This window comes from Conger conger, chromosome 2 (genome assembly GCF_963514075.1).
Source record: "Conger conger chromosome 2, fConCon1.1, whole genome shotgun sequence".
In the NCBI taxonomy this organism is placed as follows: domain Eukaryota; kingdom Metazoa; phylum Chordata; class Actinopteri; order Anguilliformes; family Congridae; genus Conger; species Conger conger.
Genome location: NC_083761.1, coordinates 86,201,211 through 86,226,353, shown reverse-complemented (window position 1 = coordinate 86,226,353; position 25,143 = coordinate 86,201,211). Strand labels below are relative to the sequence as shown.

The 25,143-nt window shown below is 40.8% G+C and overlaps 1 protein-coding gene across 1 annotated transcript; it reads left to right on the top strand.

The window, feature by feature from the left end:
- Positions 1 to 292: 292 nt before the first annotated feature.
- LOC133121432 (scavenger receptor cysteine-rich type 1 protein M130-like) lies at positions 293 to 22,234 on the top strand. Its single transcript, XM_061230595.1, has 4 exons — positions 293 to 373; positions 8,674 to 8,988; positions 11,624 to 11,792; positions 22,141 to 22,234. Exons 1-4 carry the CDS (start codon positions 316 to 318, stop codon positions 22,232 to 22,234), a joined length of 636 nt encoding a protein of 211 aa, XP_061086579.1. The 5' UTR covers positions 293 to 315.
- The last annotated feature ends 2,909 nt before the right edge of the window (positions 22,235 to 25,143 follow it).

Below are 25,143 nucleotides of genomic sequence, written 5' to 3'. Positions count from 1 at the left end.
CCATCTACCAGTATGATTTACCTGTGGTTGAACAGCACTACTCTGCCCCTCTTGCATGAAAGCAATCAAACAATTTCCACTATAAGCAGCATGCAAGTTAACCTTGACGTGTTTGCTTTCAAATACTTGACCCAAACAATTAAGAACTTGACATGATTGTGAAAGAAAAAAATCTAGGGTCCCTAAATAAGAGCAAAAAAGGGAAATGAGGGACCACAGCAAGCGTCCTTTAGGGGAGGGCTCAGTTTATTTTAGAGCTCAGAGGTGTGAGAATCCACTCTGCTCTGTGGAAGGGTGCGTTTGTCTGCGCTGAAGATGGAGACATGTCTGCTGTTCCTCTCTCTCTCCTCCCTCCTCCTGCTCTCCACAGCCAGTGAGTACCAGCTTCATCCTCCTCTCCTGCTTCTCCACACCCAGTCAGGGTCAGAGACTGGGGGCCAGGGCCAAGGGGTCAGAGGGTCTGCTGGTCAAAGGGCTCTCCAGTAAGAGCAGGGTTACAGGCAGCCTGTAAACACCACAGATTACTGGAGGAACATTTCTCTGCATGATTCATTGAGTTTTCATCAAACAAATGTTATTATGAATTATTTAGAAAATGTTTCTGTATTTGATTCACAGGAAATTGGCATACTCTCTTCACAGCAGTGCTCATTTCCTCATGAGAGCACTTTAATAATTATTTAAAATATATATACTTAAAAAAAATGACAGAGAAAAAATTATAGATATATATATATATATATATATGTATATAGTATACAAACACTATTACTGAGTACTAGTGGTAACGCCTGTGGAAACCTTAACTTTCTAAGCAGGGCTAAAGCAACATTGATCCAGAGTCAGACTTCTTCTGGAAATCTTTTAAAATAACAGATCCTCAAATCCTAAAATAATATCCTCAACCTTTTTTTTAAAAGCATGTTGTCAACTAAAATACAATAAATAAATAAATATGGAAATTTAACAAGAAATTTAAAAAAGATGTACTGATAAATAGTGATTGTTTAACGGGCAGGCATTTCTTGAAGCGCAACTACAGATATGAACTGTTTCCTCTTGGTGAAAACAAAATTTGACTGAAAACAAAACCATCACAAATGTGAAACATTAAAAACACTTTTTGCTTCATATATAAAATGCAAAGTAGATGCCTACAGGTTTCTAGCCATGGCTAATGTGCAACCCCTGTCCAAGGCCAGGTTTTTTAAAATTAAAACGGGAAATACAGAAGCATTGAACTAAAAATAATACCTAAACATTAAAAAGCGGTACAGATAAAAGACTAAAATAATGACAAACACTAAAATGGGCAAAGACAAAAATCTAAATTTTAATAATACATAAAATCAGTGTTCACAGACTTGCTTCAGTTTCAGCATGTGTGTTTAAAAATCTTGAGCTCTTTCAATGTTTTAATTTCAGATGGTAATGCGTTCCGCAGTTGTATACTTCTTACTGAGAAAGATGACTGACCAAATGTTGTTCTGCGTTTTGCTGCTCTGTGATTTCCAGTTGTTGCACCTCTGATTCCACTGTTTTGTTTGTTTTATTTCTGGGGCAAGGTTGTTCACACTTAAAAATAAGTTTAATAAATGGTACATTTACAAAACTGTCAAAGCATGTTATGTTTCTGTAAAATTAGGCAATGGTGCCTGTTTATATAACGACCTGATGGGTGTAGTTTGGTTGGCCTGGCCCCAAACGGTTATACAGTATGATAAATGAGAAAATATAATGGCATGCATAAACTGCTGTGCTGCCTTAATAGGTATGTAATGTCTAATTAAGCGGAAGCAATTGAAATTTGTTTTGACAGTTTTGCACAACCTCTTTACATGTTTATCGAACTTAAGCTGAGAGTCTAAATTAACACCTAAAAATGTCATTTCATGTACCTCATCTAACTCTTGCTCGTCAATCTTTATTCTTAAATTTTCATTGAAATGTATTTTTTATTAAAAAGCACATTGAGACCGTCTTATTACAGTTCAGAGTCAGATGATTATTTCAGAGCCACTGTGACACACCAGACATTTATTTTGTGAGCATCTCTGCTGTCATATGAGGGTTTTTTGCACGCACATATATAATTGTGTCGTCCGCATACATTTGGCATCTAACTCTTTTACAGCTATCAGGTAAGTCATTTACATATAAACTAAAAAGTAAAGGGCCTAAAATTGAACCTTATGGAATTCCCATTTGGCAAGTTTGGGCAGATGACTGGGTAGAATTTATTCTAACACATTGCTCTGTGTATTCAAGATAAGATCTAAAGCAGGTTATTGCATTGTTTGAAAAATGAAATCGTTGCAGTTTATTTGAAAGAATTTCATGGTTCACAGTACAAAAATACTGCTCCCACTACACTGCCTTCATCTAATGACTGTTTTATAGTTTCAGTGAGGTAACAGTTTTCCAACTCTGTTGAGTACCTTGGTCTGAATTCAAATTGTTTGGGGTGCAGAAAGTGATTACTTTCAAGGTAATCAACAAGTTGTTCAGCAACTGTTTTTTCAAGAACCTTTGAGAGTGCTGATAAAATTGAAATTGGTCTGTAGTTACAGACCTGGTCAAGTGCTCCAGACTTGGAATTGGAGTGATAGTTACCGATTTCCAATGCTGAGGAAACTCATTAGTTCTGATTGATAAATTGACCACATGTGTTACTGCCGTTAAGAGAAGAGAACTATGTTTTTTTTTGTAAACAAAATAACAAAATTATCCTTGGCCTTAGATTGCCTTCACTGCGTGATAACCTTACCAGTCTTTCTTTGATCTACTTCTTTAATAGAAAAGGACGTTGATTTGTCTCTCAGTGTATCTTTTACCTGTACTGGTTGGAAACTTGCTGCCATTTCCTCAGCTGATTGAGTAAAACATTTATTAAATTTGTTTGCAATTTCAATACTATCATTACTAACTCATTTCTATAATCAATTCCACTGTTGATTTTTGTGGGTTAAGCACTCAATTGGCTAAAATATTTCAGTGCTTCCAAAGTGCCAAGCTTTTCCCCTCTGATTCTGTGATCAACTGCATGAAGTAACATGTTTTTTCATCATGTGGCGAATATCCTTATTCTGCCACAGTAAAGCCCTACTACGCTGTGGGTGCTTCAATGAGTGTATTTCTGAATCACATCTATAAAGTGTTTTTGTCATTGTAGTACAGAAGGTATTTAAATCCTGAATTTGTTTAATGTTATCCCAATTAATATTCAGTAATTCATTTTCAAATTGTGTTATTTTATTCTTTGGGATGCCTGTGAACTCTGGATAATTTTCTAACAATTAAAATCATATTATGGTCGGACAGACCTGTAATTAAATTGTACGTCTTTGTCACTCGCTCAGTTCTATTTGTGAAGATCAAATCAATAAGGGTTTTAGTGACTTTAGTAAGTCTTGTTGGTCCTTTAATTATTTGGTGAAAATTATGTTTTGAATACATTGTTTTCAGTTTTTGCTCTCTGCTTTTGTTCACCAATTTATATTGAAGTCTCTGAAAAAGATAGTTTCACAACGACAATTTATCTGTTTAATGAATTCATCAAAATCCTGGTAAAATGAAACACCATGTGAGGGAGGATTACATAGTGTCACAAGATTACATTTCATTTTTGTTGACAAGACTACATTAATAGCCACGCATTCTAAAGGTGTGTCCAGATTCATTTGAACAGATTTAAAAGTATCTCTAATATAGATCAACACTCCACCCCCCCTGCCCATCAATCTGTCTTTTCAAAAACAAACAAAACCAGATACATCAATTATATGTGTTGGGATATTACTCTTTAACCAAGATTCACTTCGACACTTCTTCAGAGGAACCATCCTTCCCCATCTGCAGGGGATCACGGCTGAGTGCAGAAGATGCCTCTTCTCTGGAAATCATTTTCACTTTTCCAGTCTTTACCCTGTTACATGTCATTAGGGTGTCTTCCATTTTCCAGATACTTTTATCCAGAGGGAATTAAAGTGTAATAAAGATCAGGGAAGGAAGTGCAGTAATTCTCTGGAGAGGGAAAGTATCATCCCAGGAGAGCCAACGTATCTGCAAAACCTCCGTTTTAGGAACCACAGGGGTCTACTGAGCTCCATGGTTGGGTGACCGTTTGACCACAAAATGCAACATAATGTTAAAACTGTTTCTACCAAACTACAATAAGAAGGCACATCATCTCAGTCTAAATAAAAGTTTTACAACTCTTATTTTTTGTACAAAGTAGATCCTGATTACATTTTGACTATGTCCATTTTTGTAATGGCATGGAACTTCTGATATCTGCAAGTGCTTTTTAATACCATATCAGCATTCTCCTTCCAATTATCAGGGTAGTGAAACAGTTTTAGTGTCTGACAAAGTAAAAGGTTTTTCTCCCCCTTGTGGCCAACGTGTGTCCCTGCAGTCTGTAGGGGCTTCTTCTCCCTGAGAGATGAGCGCTGTCACAGGAGTGTCAAGAAGATGTTTCTATCCTGTATAGCATAAAAAATCAATGCATGTTCTTCACTTCTTTAGGCCGTGTTGGCCAATGGTAAAAAGCATTCTGCAATCTTGAAGCCTTTACAGGCATAGCAGCAAATACCTTTCAGTTTAAGGAAACCTTGCACAGAATCAGCCAATAATGTGGCAGCACCTAAATGCATAAAAGCATGTAGACATTGTGAAGAGGTTCAGCTGTTTTTCAGACCAAATGTCAGAATGGGGAAGAAATGTGATCTAAGTGACTGTTTGATGTTGGTGCCAGACAGGGTGGTTTGAGTATCTGCTGATCTCCTGGGGTTTTCATGCACAACAGTCTCTAGAGTTTGTGGAGAATGGTGCGATAAACAAAAAGCAGTTCTGCGGACAGAAACACCTTGTTCAAAAGAGAGTTCAAAGGAGAAGGGCCAGACTGGTCGAAGCTGACAGGAAGTCGACAGAAACGCAAACAACCACACATTACGGCAGTGGTATACAGACGAGTATCTCTGAACACACAACTTCGTTCAGCCTCCACAGGCCGCTTGGCACCTCCCCCTCTCAGAACCTCCACCTCACGCTCACGACTACTGTCTGTTCTGGCTCCACGGTGGTGGAACGAACTCCCCGTTGAGGTCAGAACTATAGAATCTCTCCCCACCTTCAAGCGCAAGCTGAAGACACACCTCTTCAAGCAGCACCTCTCCCCATCCCTCCCTACCTCCCTGTGAACCTTAATTGTTGTCTCTGTGACTTGCTTTGTGTTTCGGTATTTTTAGTTGGCTAGGTAAGCAGTGTTTAGTTAGTTAACTTTGGTCACTTTTGCTCTGTTTGTTTGTTTGTTTGTTCCAAAAAAAAAAAAAAAAAAAAAATGGCCCTTGTCCTTATCTTTGTTGTACAGGTAGCAGTTGAAATTGTACTTCCCTCTAGGGTCTTTCAGCGAACTTATCCCTGGTTATGGGTATGCACTTTATTGTACGTCGCTCTGGATAAGAGCGTCTGCCAAATGCCAATAATGTAATGTAATGTAATGTAAAAGTATTTTAACATTTACAACCATTTGTTTTCTCCACCTTGTGGCTAAGGTGTGTTCCTTGAGAGGTACACACCTGTAGCAGCTGTAGGGGCTTCATCTCACTGAGAGATGAGCGCTGTTGCACGAGTGGGGTGACATTAGCTCAGGAGGTAAGAGCAGTCAGAGGGCAGTCGGAGGGTTGCAGGGTCGATTCCCTGCCCGGGGTGTGTCGAAGTCTCCCTGAGAAAGACACCTCACCCCCAATTTCTCTTGACAAGCTTGTTGGTGCCTTGCATGTGTAAAACCCTACGCTAACCCAACGACGGAATTTAGCGAGGGCTGAAGGTATCAGCGTGCTCGTCCTTCTGGTGTTGCTGAAAGAATACTAATCGGGTTAAAAATTAGTGGCCCCTATGCGGAGATTCTAGATCAGCCAATAAATAAACCACGATACAAAGGCAGTAGTACCACTCTGCCTTCCGCTCTTTACTGGTCTGGGCTGACCCAGAATCTCCACAATAGGGCCAATAGATTCACCTTCATTTATCTGACTCCATTTTAGAATAATAATTTAGATTAGTTATCCACATTAGGTAGATTTCTTATTGATAATTTTGACTTGATCGCCATAGGAATCCTGTACTGAGATTTACTCTCCGAACAGTCCTCTGCTGGTACCGCCGCATGTCACATCGCGCGTTATGTGCACGTCTCACAAACTGACTAGCTATCTGTAGTCATTACAGAGGTCGCAGGAATAGCTAGTCTTGGGTATATCTGTTTACAGCCTAGGGACCCAAGCAGACCAACCTAGCTACGGCTGTGCTCGACATGAATGAACTACCACGCGGAGGCGAGGGATTTACCAACATAGGCCTACGGGTGCTATACGCCGTGATACATTAAGTGGAAATAATCATCCTCCCTAGACCAGTTTGAGGGGGTAAACCAAGCATTCCCTGTATAACTTTGAGTGTCAGTAAGCGAAACCAAACAGATCAAGTTTTAACAATTTATTTTACCAGGCAGGTTACATACACGTAATTACAAACTAGTTCCAAATCAAAAAACATCACAACGGAAACCAAATTACGGAGTCTTAAAAGTCATACCTGGTAACAAAAGCTACATACGGGAGTCTGGCTACAGACACCCTGTACGTAGAAATTACGTGCACGGTGTGCACGGGAGAGACTGATTGCATCCTCCCAGAATGCTTAGTTTACTGTCCTTAAATCCAAAATCTGGCCTTTGATGTTAACTCTAAAAATGGGTCACCCATCTGTAATTTGGAGCCACGCCTCCCCAGGAAACGCAGGGGGTTTGAGGCACATGGCTTTCACTGGGGCAGAGCTCCACACAGTTTTTCCCTGGTTCCTGGTTGGTTATGATGTCCAGGGTTTGCTGTTGCAGAAATGAAACCATTGCACCAGTCGCACTGAAACAATCAGAATAATACCAAACATGAATATTATCGAAACTGACTTTGTCATGAAACATCCAATGCTGTACACATCATTTAGTGACTGAGTAAAGAGGGAGAGAGCAATGAAGGGGGGTTCAGGAGAAGGTCAGGGCCTAACAGGCCGTGCCCTCTGAAACCTTCCCTTGCCGTAAAGGATGTTGCCCCGTCGTAACGAGTTTTACGGCTGGAGGCCTGAGTCTTCCCCCACAGGCTCCTGCCCGTATGGGTGTGGAGATACTGGGGGTTAATGGTGCATGCTCCTGGGTTAAATTACTTCACAACCACATATTCCACAGTACCAGAGGAAACCAGCAAGCTGACCAGCCCTGAGTGATAATGCCAGATGTCCAGCCTTACACATGGCAGCCAATCGCTGTTGGTTTTTGAGTGTGTGAATGAGAAGCATGAACTGTACAGCGTTTGGATGAATGCGTGATACAAATGCAGACCATTTTCCATTCATCTGTCATGTGACAGACAGAGCTCATGTCACTGGTGTACAGTGTACAAAGCCAGGGAGATAGAGACTCGGGTGCACTCTGTGTTCCTGCAGACACTGCTGGGGTCTTACCCTTTGAATCCACAGTGAAGGTGTTTACGCTGTGTTCACAACTCAGCGCATCATCGGCTTGACACCAGAAGTCATTCATTCCAATGGAGAATGGTTATTGGACAGTTACGCTCCTGCGCCCCCTTGTGGCCAATATTTATGCTGGCCGACGGATGACATGTTCTTTGGATTTTTCCAAACCTTGTGTTGTTGGTGGACCATCGGATTAACCGGAAGTAGAGAAAATCACAGTGTGCTCACAGAGAAAATCGGGCATGTTACACATTCCATTCATTTTCTATGGAGAGGCTTGCGGTGCGTGAAGTTTGCAGTCTGGTGAGTGCCGTGTACGTTTGGCGGTTCTGTATTTACATATCGTGATCTGCCCATGCAAATCAACTGAGTCCAGCACTGCTCGCATGGCTCACAAAACTAGGATCAAACTTTCAAACTAGGTATTGTTGGTAAAATGTGAATCAGCAAGTGTATTTTGTTTATTTTGCTCTTCAGATGTTTTCAAAAACATATTTTAATGGACTGGTTAAGAGGAATAGGACCCGCCATATTGTGATGTTTTGCTAAAACAAACGGACGCAGTGCTGTCCAATCAGGTGCCGACAGTGTTCTGCAGTAGATTACGTCCCTCCTCGTATTGATCCCATGGAGCGATCAATCAGACCGAACCAACCTACAGTACCGCCCATGATACGGACAACTTGGGGGAACTATTTGTCACCATGTGTCACTGGTCGTTGGATTTGGTGTGTGGGTATCTTGACAACTTGGGGGTATAAACCCACGCTACACCAGGTTAAGCAATTTTAAAGATCTATCAACAGTGTCTGCACAAAAGAACCATGTTCCTGAAGAAGATGTTCATGTACTGTATACCGGATAAAATCAATGCATTATCTTCACTTCTTTTGGCACTTTTGGCCACCATTAAAAGCATTCTACAATCTAGCGAACACCTCGGTGAAAGGACCTTTTATTTTGAAACCAGTAATTTGGACAGGGAGGAAGCCCTTGTAGAGTTATATTAATTATGTATTTCATTAATTAATTTGAGTTCATCTCTCTCCCTCCCTCGCTTTCTTTCTCTCACCCTTTCTCTCTCCCCCTTTCTCTCTCTCTCTCTCTCTCTCTCTCTCTCTCTCTCTTTCTCTCTCTCAGGCAGGGAGGATGTGAGGCTGGTGAAGGGTAGCAGCCCCTGTGCTGGGAGAGTGGAGGTTTACCATGATGGAGAGTGGGGGACAGTGTGTGATGATGGCTGGGAGATGAGGGATGCTGGAGTGGTGTGCAGACAGCTGGGCTGTGGAGATGCTGTAGATGCACTAGGAGGTGCTCACTTTGGACCAGGGTCTGGGAGAATATGGATGGATGGTGTGTACTGCAGTGGATCAGAATCCTCACTGAAGCAGTGTTGGTCACGAGGATGGGGTGAACATAACTGTAATCATGGAGAGGATGCTGGAGTGATCTGCTCAGGTAGGACTCAGTGTTATACAGCTCTTACCAATGTTCTTTAAAAAACCCACACATTACAACAGTGGTATGCAGAAGAGCCTCACTGAACACACAACAAATCATAGGATAGGCTACAGCAGTAGAAGTCCAAAGAAAAGTCTAATAAAAACCTTATGAAGTGCTCACTGAGTGTGAGCACATTATTAGGTGTACATTAGACTCATCTTTTAGACTGGAGTCTTCTGCTCCTGTCGCCTATCCACTTAGAGCTTAGACGCGTTGTGTGTTCAGAGATGCTCTTCTGCAAACCACTGTTGTAATGTGTGGTTATTTGCGTTACTGTCACCTTCCTGTCAGCTTTGACCAGTCTGGCCCTTCTCCTCTGACCTCTCTCATTAACAAGGCATTTATGCCCACAGAACTGCTGCTAATTGGACTTCTTTTTGTTTTTTGCACCATTCTTTGCGAAATCTCGAGACAAGTGTGTGTGAAAATCGTTCAGCAGAAGTACAGCAGTTTCTGAGATAATCAAACCACCCTGTCTTCCACCTCTTTGTAATGGACAGGTTTAACATCTTCATCATCACTGCCACCGTAATATATTTATTTTATTAATTAACAAAGGAATACAGTAAGAATTCAGTATACAGGGAATAGTGTACAAACAGAACAAAAACATAAGAGCCAGGGGTATATCACACTCGAAAAATATAAGAAATAACATTAAGTGCTTTGATAGCCTTTTTGTTTGTTGAATTAGAAAGTAGTTTCACATATCGTTCAACATCTTTCATGAAAACAACAAAGTAAGGTTTTTTATTACTAAATTTACATTTATGAATGAAACATTTTGCCAGCATCAATATCAAATTTATTTTTCCCAAAATAAATTAAATTATTTAAAGATATTATCAATGAAAAATCTGCAAAGGTCTTGCCACAATTTCTTGGTGTGAGAACAAGGCCAAAATAGGCATAAAACTGTTTCTGGATATTCATCACAAAAAGAGCAGTTTGTGTTTATGTCTCTTTTAATTGTTCTGCATATGGCAGGGTAGTATTTATGGCCGGATAGTATTTATGAATCATTTTGAAGGACACCTCCTTAACCTCATCCACAATGAGGTATTTATGGGGAAGCATCCAGACTTTCTTCCAATACATGGAATTTACAAACCGATTCCAATATGCGGTGACATACAGAACAGAGACAACATCTCTGAAAAATGGCACGTCGAACTCGCGTGTCGTCTCCTAGATCAGAGCGGTTATGCGTCACTGAAGCGTCCTAGGAATGCCACGCCCCCTTTCTGCGGCACATTTCAGCTGCTCCCATTGAAATCAGTAGTAAAAGAGTCATAGTACTACAACGACAAAGAACAAAAACAGAAAAAGCTATAAAAACGCCCCAAAATAAGTTGCAGCGTTGTGATCTGCACTGCCATTGGAAAACCCTGTTTTTCATTTTTGTACGTTTGTCATGTCAGATTATATATGATTTGTTTCATGCTAAAAATAGCTACAATGGGGAACCTCACAGATGCGCCACATCGGTTGCAGGTTGCCATCGATAGGCCACTGATTACTGAATCTTGAGTTTCATTATTAACAATAAAAAACGCCTGGTGGTTGGTCTCGCTTTCTTGCTTTTTATATGCAATTTGCACAAGAGGGCATCGAAGAAACACGATCATGAAAGTATTACATATATCCTTTCTTTAGTTTTGGATAGATAAGCGTGTATGTATTGTTAAATGTATTGTCCTGTTTTCAACCGGTTGAGAATGTTCTCCTTGCAGTGCATCACATGAGGACGTTAGCTAGCTAGATAATTTGGTTTCATAGGACGTTAACTTATAGTTGTGTTTTTATCTTAACTTGGCTAGCTAGCTCGCAAAAATTATGATTGGATAAGCCAGCATCCTTACCGTAGCTATCGATCATAGTTGAAATAGTAAGTTAGCTAGCTTGTGAAAACTCACAACGCGAGCGTCTATCATGGAGGTAGCTATGGTAACAAACCACAATGTGTGGAAAGTGGGGACACGGTCTATCAATCATAGCTAATTGATGTACATTTGTTTTATTGTTGCCTAAAGACAACTGGCAAGTGTCACATTCAACCGTAGTGCGGTTGAATCGTAGTGCTGGGCAAAAACAAAACTCACACTCACACCGGTCCTTTTTGGATAAGATTGGGGGCGACATTGGCTCAGGAGGTAAGAGCAGTTGTCTGGCAGTCGGGGGGTTGCTGGTTGATCCCCTGGGTGTGTCGAAGTGTTCCTGAGCAAGACACCTAACCCCCAGTTGCTTCTGATGAGCTGGCTGGTGCCTTGCATGGTAGCCAATTGCTGTTGGTGTGTGTGTGTGTGTGTGTGTGTGTGTGTGAATGGATGAATGAGAACCATCATTAAACAGCGCTTTGGATAAAGGCGCGATATAAATGCAAACCATTTGCCATTTGATTAGACACCCCCGATCTAGCAGTTAGAGCGTTGACCCCACCCACACCTACTCTGAGGCGGTCACATGGTTTCCCAGTACATGGATAAGTGAAATGCGCTCAGCTGAATACCAGGTTAAAGCCCGTTTACACTGTATGTTTGATGAGAACATTATTATGAGGGAGAAGCTCAGTCTGTTCTCTGTCTTACAGAGACACCCCAGGCTGTCTTGACGGTCTCTCCACATGGGTGGATATATAGAGGACAAGCTGTCAGTCTCTCTTGTGAGGTCACAGTGCCCTCTGCTGGCTGGGAATATTACTGGTACAAAGGAGATGGATCAAGTGGCACTGCCCTCATTGCCACTACAGCTGAAGGCTCGTACACCCTCAGTGCTGCAGCTCTTGCACACACCGGGGAGTACAGCTGCAGAGCAGGGAGGAGCAACCCAGTCTGGTACACAGAGTACAGTCACCCTGTCCACATACAGGTAACAGGTGAGTGCTGTTACACAGAGTACAGTCATCCTGTCCACATACAGGTAACAGGTGAGTGCTGTTACACAGAGTACAGTCACCCTGTCCACATACAGGTAACAGGTGAGTGCTGGTACACAGAGTACAGTCACCCTGTCCACATACAGGTAACAGGTGAGTGCTGGTACACAGAGTACAGTCACCCTGTCCACATACAGGTAACAGGTGAGTGCTGTTACACAGAGTACAGTCACCCTGTCCACATACAGGTTACAGGTGAGTGCTGTTACACAGAGTACATTCACCCTGTCCACATACGGGTAACAGGTGAGTGCTGGTATACAGAGTACAGTCACCCTGTCCACATACAGGTAACAGATGAGTGCTGGTACACAGAGTACAGTCACCCTGTCCACATACAGGTAACAGGTGAGTGCTGGTACACAGAGTACAGTCACCCTGTCCACATACAGGTAACAGGTGAGTGCTGACTGATATTCTTCTGTGTGTAAAACTTGCAAGGTCCCATAATGCAGTGGGCACCTCTCCCCATCCCTCCCTACCTCCCTGTGAACCTTAATTGTTGTCTCTGTGACTTGCTTTGTGTATCGGTATTCTTAGTTGGCTAGGTAAGCAGTGTTTGGATAGTTAACTTTGGTCACTTTTGCTCTGTTTCTTTGTTTCTTTGTTCTCAAAAAAAAATAATATATCTTTGTTGTACAGGTAGCAATTGAAATTGTACTTCCCTCTAGGGTCTTTCAGCGAACTTATCCCTGGTTATGGGTATGCACTTTGTTGTACGTCGCTCTGGATAAGAGCGTCTGCCAAATGGCAATAATGTAATGTAATGTAATGCACACACACACACATGCACACACACACATCCACATGAGTGCATACACAAGCACATAATATGTTACATGTACACACACATGCATAATAAACAGCAGTGGGTAGAGATGTAAAGGCAAAGCAGTGGAACTGACCTGATGTGGCTCTTATCTCTGCATCCATTAGTGAGAATCTCACACTGCCTGCTCTCCTCCCACAAACCTACACACCCCTGTCCCACACACACACATCTGAGAGGGACAGGTAACCAGGAAAAAGACAGACAGAGACGTGCCTCCTTTACAAACTGTTCCACACCAAGCCAGTCTACAGAGAATGTGTCATCCTAACAACCCCCCCCCCCAGTAACATCACCCAAAGTCACCAGTTTGCCCTCCCCTCTGACCCCTGCATGGAGAACAGTGTGTGTGGCGTGTGTTAGTGTGTAGAATCACTGCTCCCATAGCCTCAAGACAAATAACAAGCAGCACTCAGTGGCTGCACTCGTGCTGATCACCATTACTGACCCAAATGGGTCAGGCAGGCAGAAACACTCAATAAAGCAGTGACAACTTTACAGCAGTTCCCTCTGTGGGTCAGAAACAGCCATGATCTCACCACATTACAACTACAGACTGCCATTTTTACTTTTACTAAACACTAAGGATAAGGTTACTTTAATTTATTTTAGACTCTCGAGAATCATGGAGTGGATTACAGCATGCTTACAGTACCTAGAGTTTAAACCCCTAGATCACAGAACTGCATTATGACTGAAAACGCTAAACCTTATTCCACAGATTTGTATACAGTAGCTGTTCAGTGTAGTCCTGTGGTCTAGGGGGTTTAAGGCTGAGGTTTAACCATGCTGAAATTGACTCCATGAGTTTGAGCACAGACTATTTGTTGCCATCTGTGTTCAAAAAGCAGTGTTTCTTTCTGGAGCACAAATTGGTCTTGCCAAGGCTGCCCCCCTGTCTCAAAACGTTAAAAAAAAGAAGCAAAACATGCCTCCAAAAACGTGCTTCCTGTGTCAGTTCTACAAAAGAAAGAGCATCAGGGCAGAGCAGTGCCATGGAGAATCATGAAGTAGAAATGTCACACAGGAAACTCTGTGCATATTTTATGCTTAAAATACTACAATGAGTCACGTTTGATAATTATGTCTTAAATATCATCAAAAAGGCCTTCCACGTGCAAGTAGGACAACCAATTATAATGAACTGGGTGTATTGTTCTCCAGTTGCATTTTTTATTTTTGAATACAATATTCATTTTTCAACATTCATTCAGTTCTGACAACAGAGGCTGAAAAACCAGAAATAAGTGATTTTTGATATTATTTGTGATACCCCTAAGGTCTCACCAGGCTGGGCCTGTTTGGGTTTTTTTTTTTCATTCTGTTTTTAACTGTGCTTTTATTTTGGGTATGTCATTTGTGTCAAGAAAAGGGGTGATACTTAATTGGTTAATTGGGGCGGCCTGTAGAGTAGTGGTTAAGGGAAATGACTGGGACACGTAAGGTCGGTGGTTCTAATCCCGGTGTAGCCGGTGTAGCCACGATAAGATCCGCACAGCCGTTGGGCCCTTGATCAAGGCCCTTAACCCTGAATTGCTCCAGGGGAGGATTGTCGCCTGCTTAGTCTAACCAACTGTACGTCGCTCTGGATAAGAGCGTCTGCCAAATGCCAATAATGTAATGTAATGTAATGAAAAACCACATAATTTCTGGTAATTCTGGTATCCTGTTTGTTCCATAACTGCCAACATACTTTTCTGGCGTTCATTATTGAATGTCTTTTCTAAATAGTATTCATAAAAGAATTCCAGCTGCCTTTGTCCCTCTGTGAGGGTGATTTGTTTTCTCCACAGTCATAAATACACTGGTGTGAAAACTGCATTCACTTACTGTAGCAGATGCATTACAGTATACTGCATTCATTGACTGTAGCAGATGCATTTCAGTACACTGCATACACTTACTGTAGCAGATGCATTACAGTACACTGCATACACTTACTGTAGCAGATGCATTACAGTACACTTACTGTAGCAGATGCATTACACTACACTTACTGTAGCAGATGCTTATGTTCAGAGTGACGTTCAGCACAGGAGCAATGTATAGCAGTATGCATCCCTCATCTCTGTGTCTCCACAGGCAGAGTGATGTGTGGTCTGGGTGCTGCTCCTCTCCTGCTGGCCACCATTGTACTGTGTGTGAAATGGTACAGGAGACCAGGTGATGTGCTTTCACTGGGATGCACACTTACTCTCTAAAACATGATGTGTGTTTCAGGGCTCAGGCTGCAGCTCTGCTCACTCACAGTTCTCTCTCATCTGTTGTGTCTGTACGTGTTTGTTGATGTACAGGGCCATCTGATGAACCAGCTGTCCGCTACACTGGAGGGAATGTGGAAATTGGCATGTAAAACACACAGAGGCTGGGTCCGTGTACTCATGTGAAATGAGAATGAAGTCTGAGAGCTCAGGACTCTTTTTTCATCATTGTAATGTTTCTCAGCTTGCAGGAGGGGAAATTGGGGGTGCAGTCATGGGGGCATTTTAGGGAATGGGAACAGGAAGATGTTGTGTCTTTAGAGTGCAGCATCTGTACAGTATGAGCAGAGTTTCTGATTCACCTGGGCTGCACTTGTGATCCTCGTGTAGTTAGTTTGCTTTGATTGCTGTATGTTTGTTCTAGGTTAGGTCACTGATGCAGTAAATTGACATAAATTGACTGAAATTGAATATGTATGTCACCATGTGTCTGTATGTATTAAATTGGATAGATGTTAAACTCTGTGTTACATTATTTTTAAAGTGTAATGTAGCTCTGTTACTCTTCCCCTATTTCAGAGTCACAAATGTAAAAAAATAAATAAATAAACAATGTACTCTACCCATCCCTGCAATAAGTTTTCCAAGCAAATGAATAAAAACGTAAATACACAATAAAAAACTGAATTTAAAAAATGAAAGAACAAAGTAAAATAAGTCTTTTAAGCTTTACTTGAAAATATATTAATGTGCAGCCATTAATATGCTGGTATTGATGAAGACAAAGAGATACATGTGAGAATTAAAAAATATATATTTCATTTTTATGAAATGCTCTCTCAAAATCTGTATAATTCTTCAATTTGTGGAATCCAAATGTCTAAAAATATGGGATGTTGATGATTATATTTGGCAAAAGATTTTTGAAAGTTGCACGGTGGGGCCTCCATGGATTGGACTTGTTCATCCAGCACATCCCACAGATGCTCCATCGGATTGAGATCTGGGGGATTTGGAGGCCAGGGCAACACATTGAACTCTTTGTCATGTTCCTTAAACCATTCCGCTTTCGACAGTAGACAGAGGTCAGAATGGGCACTCTGACTGACATATGTAACATGGTGTGTTGTGACACATTCATCACGTAGCCATCATTAAAATAGTCTGTGACTTGTGCCACAGTAGCCCTTGTGTCAGTTTGGACCAGATGGTATGGCCTTTGTTGCCTGTAGACGGTTCATGGATTGTCCCTCCTTGGACCACTGTAGGTAGGTGCTCACCACTGCTGACCGGGAGCGTTTCGAAGTTGCTCTGACCCAGTCGTCTGGCAATAACGATTTGGCCCTTCAGGTCACACAGGTCTTTACGTCTGCCCATTTCCCCCGCCTTCAACACGTCTACCAAGGCTTCACCACCTAGCGATAGCCTTATGTAAAATTATTTAGAAAATGTTTCTGTATTTGATTCACTGAAAATGTGGCAGACTCTCTTCACAGCGATACATTTGATTACCATGTGACAGCACTTTCATTATACATTACACAACCATACTACATTCTCATGAAACATATTACAGCCACTATTAAAAATAAACTTGGTCCATGTTAGTCAGTGCTAATGCCTGTGGCATCTTCAACAGCAGGGCTGAAGCAGCCTTGATCCAGAGTCAGACCTGTCTAAACCTTTTAAAATGACACACTCAGATAATATCCTCAGCTAACAACAGCAAATGCAATATATTTTATTTCAAGCTCACATAACTTTGAATATGTGTCATGTTTCATACAACATTTTTAAAGCATGTTGTCAACTAAAAGAAAAAGTTTTTTTAATGGAATGGAAATTTAACAAAACATGAAAGATATACTGCAGGGGATCACGGCTGAGTGCAGAACATGCCTCTTCTATGGAAATCATTTTCACTTTTCCAGTCTTTGCCCTGTTACATGTCATTAGGGTGTCTTCCGTTTTACATATACTTCCATCCATAGGGAGATCAGGGAAGGAAGTGCCGTAATTCTCTCGAGAGGGAAAGTATCATCCCAAGAGAGCCATGGTATCTGCAAAACCGGCATGTTACGAACCACAAGAGTCTCTTGAGTCTTTTTGAGTGACCGTTTAGCCGGAAAATGCAATCAGACACAAAGGAACAGATTTTTTTTTTTCCAATGTCCAGATACTCCCTGACAGCACTGTAGTTTAACTTTGGCTGTTAAAAACATAATCCAAGAAAGAACATGGTGTGCTACAGGTAGTGTTTTCTTTTTCTCTGAGGCCCTTGTGGTCAGGAAGACTAGTATCTTCTCTCACATCTCATAGAACAGTTCCTCTGCTCAAATGTTTGCTGCATTTTAAGAAAGCAACAAGGTAATTCAGCATCTGTTATTGACAGTACGTAGTGTACCACCATCTTGTAAAACTCCGATCTGCTTACTAAGGTATGTGCTATGGTGCAAAATGAACAATGATTCTGGATAAGAGCGTCTGCTAAAATGCCATTAATTAATTAATGAATATGGAAACAAGTGAAAACTGAAAATAACAAAATAAACTTGTATGCCCAGCATAGCACAGCACTGCAGATAACTTTTTAATCTTTTGACTTTTTCCTGTGGTGATATCAGTGGAGCTCTTTATCTGTGGGCCTCTCAGTTCCATAGATACTGATCTAAGATAATGTTCCATTTCTGCTACTCCGCAATGCTAGAAACAAACTCTATTACTGAAGACATTTACATTTTTGCGACTTACAAGTGCATAGGTTCTTCCACAAGTTAAAGCATCACAAGAGGGATAGGGATATCAGAAAGGTATCAGAAATCAGGAGGGAGGACTAAGGTACAGTTTGAGAAAAACTGTTATTGATACAATTAGTTGTCCTGAAGGTAGGGCATGAGGAAGAAGCGTGAAGAGTGCGTGTTACCCTGGTACTGATGTGCTGCATAGTACATGCAATAGCTGCAGAGTAAAAGGAGCAGGCTGCTTCCTATTTAAAATGCATATACACTCACCGAGCACTTTATTAGGAACATTTTTACTTTATTACTTCTACTTATTCATGCGATTATCGAAATCACCCAGTTGTGTGGCAGCAGTGCAATGCATAGTTAATGTTCCCGTCAACCATCAGAATGGGGAAAAGAATGTTACAATCCGTAGTACTGCAATAATAATGCATAAAGATACAACAAAAATGACAACAAAGACAGTTCTGGTGGAATTCAAAGCAAGGGAAAAGAAGTGAAGAAGTGAATGGATTTGAGCTGGGGTTTGAAGGTGTGTATGGATGGTGCAGACCTGATAGAGAGGGGCAGTTTGTTCCACAGTCTCGGTACGGCCACAGCAAAGCCCTGTCACCCTTTAGCTTTAGTCGAGACCGAGGAACAGAGAGGAGCAGTTGGGTGTAAGACCTCAGTGACCTGGGCACAGAATATGGGCGAAGGAGATCAGAGATATGGGGGGAGGGGGGAGAAGGCTAAACCATTGAGTGCTTTAGAAACAAACAACAAGATGTTAAAATCAATCCTAAATCTAACCAGGAGCCAGTGCAGGGAAGCGAGAATTGGTGTGATGTGTGATGTGTTCACATTACCTGTTAAAAGCCTTGCAGCAGCGAGTTGAAAAAAGCTGGTTTTAATGACAGAATTAATGTGTTTGTTGACCGTGAGGGTGGAATCAAAAATGCTTTTGGCATGGGGTTTAGTGCAGTGAATAGAGGGATTAATAGAGAGAACTCTAAGAGTGTCAGGTGGACCGAGCCGGATCACCTCCATCTTACTTTCTCTTGGTTGGAGAAAGTATTTAGTCATCCAGTCTTCGATGTCAGCAAGCCAATCACACAGGCTCTTAAGCGAGCACTTGTCGTTTGCTTTTATAGGGAGGTAAAGCTGAATATCGTCAGCATTACAGTGGAATATTGCATTTCTCTACAATAGAGCCGAGGAGGATGCATTTACAGGCAGAAAATAAATGGCCCAAAAATTGAACCCTGGGGGACTCCACATGGAATAGGAGCAGAGGAGGACGAGGAGCACTTGATGTTAACTGAGAAGGTCCTGTTCTTTAGATAAGAGGGAAACCATTTTGTGTGAGTGAATAGTGTATCTGCCCTGCGATGGACTGGCGACCTGTCCAGGGTGTATTCCTGCCTTTCACCCAATGTATGCTGGGATAGGCTCCAGCCCCCCTGTGACCCTGTTCAGGATAGGCGGGTTAAGATAATGGATCGATGGCCTTGAATGGCACCTGTGTGCATAATCCGGTCCAATCATGGTTGACCTAAAATAGAGCATTCTCTGGCGACACTTTAAGGAGCGCAGGTTCAGTACTGTAAAGGGCTGTGAAGCCAGGCTGAAACGTTTCAAAGATGTTAATTTGGTTTTGTAATTTGGTTAATAATAAATGTTGTGAAAGAGCTATTTTTTCCAAGACTTTTGGGGCAGAAGTTATTTAGAATAGTGGGTTTGGTTTGGATTTTTTAACAGAGGCTGAACCACTGCATGTTTAAAGCAGGAAGGGACCATGGAACTAATTTCACACCAGCGCCAAAGCTCACACGTGGCAAACATTTGGGGTCCTTTCATAAAATCATTCAATTTGCCTGTGGACTAACCCCCCAACCCCACCCTAACCAACATATACTCACATACTCTAGAAACACTATCCATACAATGCCAAATCCCAATCCAACCCATCCGTAATCATGCATATTTTCCTTTTACTATTCCTTTTTTTTGGTTTTGCTTTGTTATTTGTTATTTTTATTTTATTTTTATTTGTTTTGTATATATTTTTTTCTTTTTCTTTTGTATTTAAGAATGTGTTATTCATATTCATCATGTTCTTCTTATTTTATTTCATTTTTTCCCCATCGTTACTTTTATTATTATTACTTTTTCGCTCCAATCAACAACCACCCACTTGTCCACCTGTCTGTTTGTCTGTTCATCCTCCTGTCTATCTGCCCGTTGGTCTGCGTATCCATGTGTACACAAGTCACTCTTTCCACACTTTATTATTCTTTTTATTATTCTTTTTTTCATTTATTGTTATTTTTAGTGACTCTGTCTGTTTTGTTTTACCCTCCCCTCAAAGGCTTCATATTGTTTTCTTCCTTTGCTCTTTCTCCTTCTCCCTCTCTCTCTCTCTCTCTCTCTCTCAAAATTAAAAAAAATAATAATAATAATAAAGCAGGAAGGGACAATGCCTGAGGTGAGTGGTTTATAAAAGATAGGATGCTGGGACCAATTGTGTCTCAAACCATTTTAAGGAGGTGTGAGAGGATAGTGTCAAGAGGGCAGGTAGTGGGCTTCATATGAGACACTGTATCTATCAGGACGGAAAGAGAGACAGGCTGAAACTGACTGAAGACAACAGTGTGCATAGGAAGGCTGGAAGGACCATGTGCAGGAGGTGGGATGTGAGATCAGATGTCATCAATCTTGGAAATAAAGACATTTTAAAAAATCATCATATCACAGAGGAAGGGTCAGGATTAATTGTGTTTAACAGAAATTTAGGCCTGTGGTGTTTTGATATCGCAGCACAAAAAAACCATGCTCTGGCTGCTTTAACTCCTACCTGGAACTTAACCAAACAGTTTCTCAGGATATCAGCGGGTACTGGGTGCGTGTGGGTTTTTGTGTGGGTTTTCTACTGTTTTGTTGGATTGTAACGCATAAACTCTGTTTTTAATATTGAACTCATGTCTCTGCTTGTTAATTTAATTCTTAAATTCTTAAACTATTTCCTTGGGCATAATTCCCAAGGTGGCGTAATCGAGTGGTGTTATGCCAGGTCACACATGGTGGAGGTTCCTTGCAGGTTTGGGGCTGCATTTCTGCAAATGGAGTTGGGAATTTGATCAGGATTAATGGTCTCCTCAATGCTGCGAATTTACAGGCAGATACTTACCCATCATGCAATACAGGGGAGGCATCTGATTGGCCCCAAATTTATTCTGCAGCAGGACAATGACTCCAAACAGTTGGCCGATGTCATTAAGAACTATCTTCAGTGTAAAGAACAAGGAGTCCTGGAAGTGATGGTATGGCCCCCCACAGAGCCCTGATCTCAGCATAATTGAGTCTGTCTGGGATTACATGAAGAGACAGAAGCATTTGAAGCTGCCTAAATCCACAGAAGAACTGTGGCTAGTTCTCCAAGATGTGATGCTGTTTTGAAGGCAAAGGGTGGTCACACCAAATATTGATTTGATTTAGATTTTTCTTCTGTTCATTCTCTTCTGTTTATGCATTTTGTTAATTGATAAAAATAAACTATTAACATTTCTATTTTTGAAAGGATTTTTTCACACCTGCCTAAAACCTTTGCACAGTACTGTATATATTTTGACAACAATGTCCAATATTTTTTAAATATTTCTGACAAGCTGAAAGTCTTCTGAGCATTGTCATACTAAGTTGACATTTTTATAATGAGTAGTTTTTGAGAACAAGAGCTTTGGTTTGACACCAGCACCAGTCTGTATCTGCACCTGCTCAATTGGCAAGTCCGGCAGTGCACTGACGTTAAATCGTTTCTCACCGGATCAATTGATAGCTAGCTTGCTCCGTGTCTTGTATATAAGTTGTATAGATAGATACATCGATAGATAGTTTCAGCACCAGTGTCAAGTAACAGTAGCTAGCTAGCTCCGTGTCTGGTAATGCCATGTTGCTGTCAAACAAAGCTCCCCTTCTCAAAAACTATTAATCGTAAAAATGTCAACTTCATTTGGAAATGCTCAAAATACTTTCAGGCGATCTTATCCAGAAAGGTCCGGGGTGGGTGCAGGTTTCTGTTTTAGCCAAGCTTCAACTGATGAACTAATCATGATCTATGATCAATCAAGATCTTGAAATAGAATCGTGTGACTTCATGCTGGGCTTAAACGCCAACCTACATTTGAGCAAAAAAAGGGAAATGGGAGGCCACAGCAAATGTCTTTCAGGGAAGGGCTCAGTTTATCTTAGAGCTCAGAGGTGCAGGTGTGAGGATCCACTCTGCTCTGTGGAAGGGTGCGTTTGTCTGCGCTGAAGATGGAGAGATGTCTGCTGTTCCTCTCTCTCTCCTCCCTCCTCCTGCTCTCCACAGCCAGTGAGTACCAGCTTCATCCTCCTCTCCTGCTTCTCCACACCCAGTCAGGGTCAGAGACTGGGGGCCAGGGCCAAGGGGTCAGAGGGTCTGCTGGTCAAAGGGCTCTCCAGTAAGAGCAGGGTTACAGGCAGCCTGTAAACACCACAGATTACTGGAGGAACATTTCTCTGCATGATTCATTGAGTTTTCAACAAACAAATGTCATTATGAATTATTTAGAAAATGTTTCTGTATTTGATTCACAGGAAATTGGCACACTCTCTTCACAGCAGTGCTCATTTCCTCATGAGAGCACTTTAATAAATTATTTAAAATATATATATTTAAAAAAAATGACTGAGAAAAAATTATAGATATATATATATAGTATACAAACACTATTACTAATTACTAGTGGTAATCCATCCATCCATTATCCTAACCTGCTTATCCTGAACAGGTTCGCAGGGGGGCTGGAGCCTATCGCAGCATACATTGGGCGAAAGGCAGGAATACACCCTGGACAGGTCGCCAGTCCATCGCAGGGCACACACACCATTCGCTCACACACTCACACCTACGGTCAATTTAGACTCTCCAAACAGCCTAACAGAGAGGCCCTGGCCGACGGGGATTCAAACCCAGGACCTCCTTGCTGTCAGGCAGCAGTGCTACCCACTGCACCATCCGTGCCGCCTCTACTAGTGGTAATGCCTGTGGAAACCTTAACTTTCTAAGCAGGGCTAAAGCAACATTGATCCAGAGTCAGACTTCTGATGGAAATCTTTTTAAATAACAGATTCTGAACAGTTAATATCCTCAACATCTTCTTATACCAATATATAATAATAATATTATATGTAATATTATATTTCAAGCTCACATTGGTTTGAATATGTGGCATGTTTTTTTTAAAAGCATGTTGTCAACTAAAATAAAATAAATAAATAAATATGGAAATTTAACAAGAAATTAAAAAATTATACACTGATAAATAGTGATTGTTTAACGGGCAGGCATTTCATGAAGCGCAACTACAGATATGAACTGTTTCCTCATGGTGAAAACAACATTTGACTGAAAACAAAACCATCACAAATGTGAAACATTAAAAACACTTTTTGCTTCATATATAAAATGCAAAGTAGATGCCTACAGGTTTCTAGCCTTGGCTAATGTGCAACCCCTGTCCCGGGCCAGGTTTTTTAAAGTTAAAACGGGAAATACAGAAGCATTGAACTAAAAATAATACCTAAACATTAAAAAGTGGTACAGATAAAAGACTAAAATAAGTACAAACACTAAAATAAGGGCAAAGACAAAAATCTAAATGTTAATAATACATTAAATCAGTTTTTCACAGACTTGCTTCAGTTTCAGCATGTGTGTTTAATAATCTTGAGATCTTTCAATGTTTTAATTTCAGATGGTAATGCGTTCCACAGTTGTATACTTCTTACTGAGAAAGATTTCTGACCAAATGTTGTTCTGCGTTTTGCTGCTCTGTGATTTCCAGTTGTTGCACCTCTGATTCCACTGTTTTGTTTGTTTTATTTCTGGGGCAAGGTTGTTCACATTTAAAAATAAGTTTAATAAATGGTACATTTACAAAACTGTCAAAGCATGTTATGTTTCTGTAAAATTAGGCAATGGTGCCTGTTTATATAACAACCTGATGGGTGTAGTTGTTGTTTGGTTGGCCTGGCCCCAAACGGTTATACAGTATGATAAATGAGAAAATATAATGGCATGCATAAACTGCTGTGCTGCCTTAATAGATATGTAATGTCTAATTAAGCAGAAGCAATTGAAATTTGTTTTGACAGTTTTGCACAACCTCTTTACATGTTTATCAAACTTAAGCTGAGAGTCTAAATTAACACCTAAAAATGTCATTTCATGTACCTCATCTATCTCTTGCTCGTGAATCTTTATTCTTAAATTTTCATTGAAATTTATTTTTATTAAAAAGCACATTGAGACCATCTTATTACAGTTCAAAGTCATGAGGTTTTTTTTGCATGCACATATATAATTGTGTCGTCCGCATAGATTTGGCATCTAACTCTTTTACAGCTATCAGGTAAGTCATTTACATATAAACTAAAAAGTAAAGGGCCTAAAATTGAACCTTATGGAATTCCCATTTGGCAAGTTTGGGCAGATGACTGGGTAGAATTTATTCTAACACATTGCTCTGTGTATTCAAGATAAGATCTAAAGCAGGTTATTGCATTGTTTGAAAAGTGAAATCGTTGCAGTTTATTTGAAAGAATTTCATGGTTCACAGTCCAAAAATACTGCTCCCACTACACTGCCTTCATCTAATGACTGTTTTATAGTTTCAGTGAGGTAACAGTTTGCCAACTCTGTTGAGTACCTTGGTCTGAATTGTTTGGGGTGCAGAAGGTGATTACTTTCAAGGTAATCAACAAATTGTTTAGCAACTGTTTTTTCAAGAACCTTTGAGAGTGCTGATAAAATTGAAATTGGTCTGTAGTTACAGACCTGGGGCCTCATTTATAAAACTGTGCTTAGGATTCACGTCAAAAGGTTGCGTAAGCATGAAACCTAGGACGTGCGTACGCAAAAAAATATTCTGATTTATAAAACTGCATACACACGTCCCACGCCAGTTTTCCTTTATAAATCACAATCAACTCTAAATGTGGCGCAACTTTGCCAGCTTCGTGTCCCGCCCACAGTTGCCTATAAATAGGCAGTGAAACACCCCTAATAAATATGCATTTCACGAAGACGACAATGGCAAACGCTGAAAAGAAGGCCAAGAAAAGGGATTTCAGCCATTTGATTGCCTCTGAAAAGCTACAGGTGTGGGAATTACCCTGATTGATTGTAAATGACGAACAGTTCTGCACAACGAATGTGATGATGACGATAATAATAATAATAATAATAATAATAATAATAATAATAATACACGTTATTTGTCTAGCACCATTGGAAAAAAAACATAATATATGAATATGATAACAATATATGAAACTATGCTTGTATCTGCCGACTGACGCATTGTAAACGGCATCAGTGCAGCGCAATTTGTCCGA

Bases quoted from the DNA above. Each gene is read 5' to 3' on its own strand.
- LOC133121432 (XM_061230595.1), top strand. From the start codon at position 316: ATGGAGACATGTCTGCTGTTCCTCTCTCTCTCCTCCCTCCTCCTGCTC. The intron at 8,989-11,623 runs GTAGGACTCAGT...TCTGTCTTACAG, and splicing joins TGCTGGAGTGATCTGCTCAG to AGACACCCCAGGCTGTCTTG. The intron at 11,793-22,140 runs GTACACCCTCAG...CTCCACACCCAG, and splicing joins GCCACTACAGCTGAAGGCTC to TCAGGGTCAGAGACTGGGGG.